This window comes from Felis catus (assembly GCF_018350175.1).
Source record: "Felis catus isolate Fca126 chromosome D4 unlocalized genomic scaffold, F.catus_Fca126_mat1.0 chrD4_random_Un_scaffold_87, whole genome shotgun sequence".
Classification (NCBI taxonomy): domain Eukaryota; kingdom Metazoa; phylum Chordata; class Mammalia; order Carnivora; family Felidae; genus Felis; species Felis catus.
This window is the reverse complement of record NW_025408519.1, coordinates 13835-18884: the sequence shown is the minus strand read 5'-3', so window position 1 is coordinate 18884 and position 5050 is coordinate 13835. Positions and strand designations below refer to the sequence as shown.

The window sequence follows — 5050 nt, the reverse complement described above, 5'->3', positions numbered from 1 at the left end:
AGAGCCAGCAAGCTCCCGCCGAAGCTCCAGACCCAGAGTCAGTCTGAGCCCCGGCCTCTGCGTCTGAGCCACTGGCACAGCCGGTTCTGTCCCCAGCTCAGAACCAGAGCCAGAACCGGCTCCAGAGCCCGAGATCAAGCCCCTTCCCAGCTCGAGTCAACTCCAGGTCCGGCACTGATTCAACTGCCGAGATTGAGGCCGTTCCAGCTTTAGCTCCGGTGCCAGGTCCAAGGTCAGGGTCGGTGTTCTCCCACCAGCCAGCCCTGGCTCGATGCTGGCTGTAGCGCTGCCTCCAGAGACGGCGGCCGCTGTCTCGCCAACTGCTGTGTCAGCCCCGGTGGTCGCTCCCATGCCCACTTTAGAGTGAGAAGCTGCTCGAGCCCCATGTAGCGCCAGTGCGAGGTTGCAAGGAAGAGCCAGCTCCAGCATCGGCTCCAGCATCGGCTCCAGCATCGGCTCCAGAACTAGAGTCAGGACTGAGTTCAGGGTCAGAGCCTGCGACAGCAACAGTTCTCATACCGGGTCCGGAGCAGAAGCCCCACAAGTGCCGGCTGCTGCGCCAACTCCAGAGCAAAAGCTGCCTGGGGCACCAGTGGTAGACGCAGAGCCGATGCCACCTCCGGACAAAGAACCAGCTCTGGCACCGACATCCCAGAGACGTCCTGCTCTGGCACTGGCTCCATCACCGCCTCCTGTGCCGGAGCCCGTGTCCGCTCCAGCGCCGGCTCTGGTGTCGGCGTCCGCCCGGACACCGGTTCTGCAGGTGGAGCCAACGCCGGGGCTCCGACCAGCTCCCCCGCTGGTTTTGCCACCAGCCGGAAGGCCACATCCAGGACCGGCGATGCAAGCAGGGCCCCCGGCACCGGGTCCAGCATAGCAGCCGCGAGGAGAGCCAGCTCCGAACCAAAGCAGCTCCAGCACCATGGAGAGCTCCCGCAGCGGTTCCAGAATTGGATCCCCCCGGGGACTCTGGCACCAGCTGTGTCGCTCGCACTGGCTGCACGGCCAGCTGCAGTTCCAGGGCCAAAGCTGAAGCCGCTTCAGCACCCACTCGGGAGCCAGAGCCAGAGTCTACAGCAGAAGCTCTAGCTTCAGCTCCAGAGCTATATCCGGCTGCAGAAGCAGGTCTGGGTCCTCTCTGGAGGTGCCTGCGGTTCTAGCACCTTCCCTAGAGCTGGAGCCAGGTCCAGCACCGCCTCTTGCCCCAGCTGCAGAGCTGGGGCCAGCTCCAGCTTCAGCCCTGGGGCCAGTTCCGGGAGTAGAGCCCCCGTTAGAGCCAGAGCGGGAACTACCCATACGAGTGTCCGCTCCTTCCTCAACCGCCACCGTTGTGGGGGACGGTATGGGCTGGGGTCAGGACGGTCCTTGCTGGGCCAGCCACCCCAGGTACCCTGGTCACTCCACTCAGAGCTCGCCTGTCCGATCACTCCTGGAGATCATAGTCCCGGGGCTCTGCACCCCCGTTTTCCCAAGCAAGGCTCTCAGTGGACCAGGAGACCGTGGAGGCTGAAAGCTGAGGCTTGTACCTGACAAATGATATAAAATTTGACCCAGAAACTCCACTTGACGGCTTGTGTCCTGAAAAAGGAGAGATTTATGCACATGCTTGATCCCTTGAGGAAGCTGGGAGTGAAAACTCACAAACGGCCCACGTTCCAGGGCCTGGGCGATTTGGAAATTCTGATGTGGGGACACAGGATGCAGAGGAAGAGACTTGAGTGGCCAGCACCCAGCCCTGGGGAAAGCTGGTTCGGGAAGAGCACACACTCCACGCCCGCCTCACCCCACACGCTGCACCAGAGTTTCTCCGCTGGTCCTGGTATGAGCCCTTCTGGGGGAGGGTCTGCGCCTGCGGCCGAGGATGGGGGCTGCGCTCTGTTGTCTCAGAGAGGGGTGCCGGTCACACTTCTCGCTGGGGATCTGCTGGGGCCTCTGCTTCCTCACGTTGCCACCTGGGCTGCCAGTCCCCAGACCAGAAACCTGCCCGTCTGAAGGTGACCAGCGCTGGGTCCCTTGGGTTTCATTTGCCCGAGTCCCTCCCCGGGACGCCCCGCATCTCTGTCGCCTGCTCCCATGGGGGCTGCCTCCTCTTGGACTGAGACGGGTCTGACTCCATCCCGGGAAATGCACTGATTTGGAGCATTACTTGGCCCACAGGCCTATGAACCGTTCTGGCCCTGCGTCGGGAGGGATGCTCTCCCCACTGTGGTGTGACCGTCCAGCCTTCTGCATCTCCCGGTTTCTGTTTGGGCCACGGGAGGACCAGCCGTGTCCCCTCTGGTGTCAGGCTGTGGTGGCACGGCACAAACAGGGGTCTCCACCAGAGACCATTGTCACCGAAGGGGCCTCTTTTTCCCCCCTAATCTTTAATCCATTGTGATTTCAATATCAAAGGAGAAAAAGTCTATTTCAAACGACCACAAAGTACAAAAATGAATCTGTCCCATCTGAAAAGTCGGTGGGGACCCAAAGGTATCTCTGGCGAGATTCCACTTGAAGGAAACCTCCAGTGTAGGTAACGGAACACGGAGAGAAAGCAGACTGGGGGTGCCCAGGGGCTGGCGGGGACACGAATGGGGAGTGAGGGCTCCGAGTACATGGTGACCCTTGGGGACCGAGATATTCTGCAGCAAAATTCTGTGCCATGGTTCACAGTGTCATGAGCATACCCCGTGCTCAGGAATTGCACAACGTAAAATAAATAAATTTTTATTGAAGATTAATGTGGATTTTAAACAAACCATGAACAAATAATGTACCACCTAAAAAGTAGAGGAGAGAAAGGATAAGGGAGAAGAGGAAGAGTCATTCTGGTGGAGGGGTCAGGGACTGGGACTGGAGCAACAATTAGCAATACAATAAACACCCCTGGAAGGCCTTTGAGCCCTTGATTTGTGGCCCGAATCCATACGGGAAAGAGGGTTGTGGCAGGAACAGTGTCGGGAGCAGAAGCAGGAACCAGCTGACTCTGCTCAGGTGCCCGCTGTCCCAGCACAGGTCCCAGGTCACCTGCTGGCTCTCCGGCCCCTGCAGGAGTCGCTCCAGACTCCACTCCTGCCTGCAGAGACGCCGAGGACCCGGATGCCCGTGGGTCGGGCTCTGGAGCCACACCGGCTTCTGCTCCTGCCCCGGACTCTTGAGAAGGAAACAGAGTGATGGTTGCAGTGGCTCCAAGACCTCAGGGTAAGAGGAGGGACGGTCCCCCATCCACCCAGCGCCCGCCTCTCCAGGGCCTTTGCAGAGACACAACTCACCCCAGAGCCTCCCCGAGAAGTCACGGCCAGGAACCGACACGAGGACCTCTGCCCCCCTGCAGGCCGCAGCCCGGGGCTCTCAGTCTCTGCTCCTGGCCCCACACCAGCCCCCGGGGGCTCCTCCCTGCCTGGCCCAGCACCCCCGGGCCCCGTGAACACACATCTCCCACCCCAGCCTTCTCACCCTCGGGCTCTGGCTCCGGGGGCTCCAGGTCCTCATCCCAGGACCGGTGAACCAGGACCCTGTGAAGGGGCCAGGGCAGTGAAGGAGGCCTTCCCAGGTCATCTCCAGGCTCTGCTTCCCAAGACCTCCCTGCAGCCACTCTCTCCCTCGGTCCAGGGTGGCCCTCCTGGGCGACGGGGCACACGCACAACTCTGTAGGGCAGGTGTATCGGGATTCGGCCAGACGTTTCCCGATTTTCAGTTGATTTCTGTAAAGACAGTGACCCGCGGCCGTCCCAGAGACATCACAGCCATGCGTGGCCATCCTCAGTGTCCTTCCACCTTCTCCACCTGTGGCTCCCAGATTGGACACAGACCTGAGTGTGCATAGACGTGAGCCTGGGACACAGTGATTCCACCTACAGGGCTCCGGATGAACATCAGGGACAAGAGGGCCACCCCAGCACACCATGTCCATCCCAACCAGCCTTGACCGAGTGTGAGCCTGACCCACCCACCAGGCATCTGACCCCTTCATCAGCCTGCACCTGCTCAGGTGGGCCCTCCACACACGACCCCTCCTTCCACGCGCACACACACACACACACACAAACACGGGGGGACATGGGGCCGCACAGTTCAGATCAGAGTGGTGTCGGTCTGGACTGGATGTCTCTGGGTCTCCTGTGTTACCTTTGGGTCCCTGCGAGCTAGAGACCTGAGGCGTCCTGTGCACGACCTGACCCACTGTCTCCAGGGTCGGGAAGGGTCGCGGCCGCGGGCTCCCCTGAGCCGGCAGCCGCGGGTCACGGGCACACAACAGGAGAACATGTTCGTCAGGCAAAAGTGTCCCAATGAATGAGCCCAGTCGGGCGCTGTCTCCAGAACGTGGGTGCCTGGTGACCCGGGTTCTGAGTTCAATTGGGCTCTGTGACCAGGGAGGTGAGGTCATTTCCTGGGGCCCCCTTACCCGGCTTCCTGCTCCTACAAGAGCCCCTCCCAGGCTGCAAAGGGCTCCCCTCCACCCCATGCCCTGTCCCTACAGTGACACCAACACATCCCAGACACGTCACCGCAAGGCCTGGTGCGGCCGGTGCCGTGGCTTTGAGGCCACAGAGCTGGGTTCAGACCTGGGTTTTCCTCCTGATCAGTGCTGGGATCCCACACAGACCCCGTGCCTCCTGGGGCCCCCCAGTCTCCCCGTCTGCACAGTGGGGTCCTTCTGGCATCTATTTGTAGGGGCGCCATCAGGGAGCCACCTGTAGACACGTCCCATGCCTGCTATCCCATGAGGCTCGTGGGCACACGTGGCCGTGGAGGATGAGGAAGGGGTGCGCCTGGCATGGAACACATGAGAGGGCAGAGTGGAGTCCCCTTGAGGTCATGGCCTCCTTCTCAGCCCAGACCCAGGTGTGTGCCGACCCCTAGGGCACCTGGACCCCAGCTGCTGGCCAGGCTCGGGGACGGACACCAGAATGTGTCCCTGTGTCCTGTAGCTCTACACAACTCACCCTGTCCTGCCCAGTCACCCTTGACCTGGGGTGTGGACATGACCCTCCCATCAGCCTGCGCCTGTTGTGGTGGCTTCCCCCCACGTCCCATCCTTACAAACACACACAGCCTCACACACATT

At 61.3% G+C, this 5050-nt stretch overlaps 1 protein-coding gene across 1 annotated transcript; it reads right to left on the bottom strand.

Annotated features, from left to right (window-relative positions):
* Positions 1-2693: 2693 nt before the first annotated feature.
* On the bottom strand, positions 2694-3991 carry LOC123383638. Its single transcript, XM_045051585.1, has 2 exons — positions 3439-3991; positions 2694-3135 (listed from the first exon to the last, which is right to left on the bottom strand). Exons 1-2 carry the CDS (start codon positions 3953-3955, stop codon positions 2732-2734), a joined length of 921 nt encoding a protein of 306 aa, XP_044907520.1. The 5' UTR covers positions 3956-3991; the 3' UTR covers positions 2694-2731.
* Positions 3992-5050: the final 1059 nt, after the last annotated feature.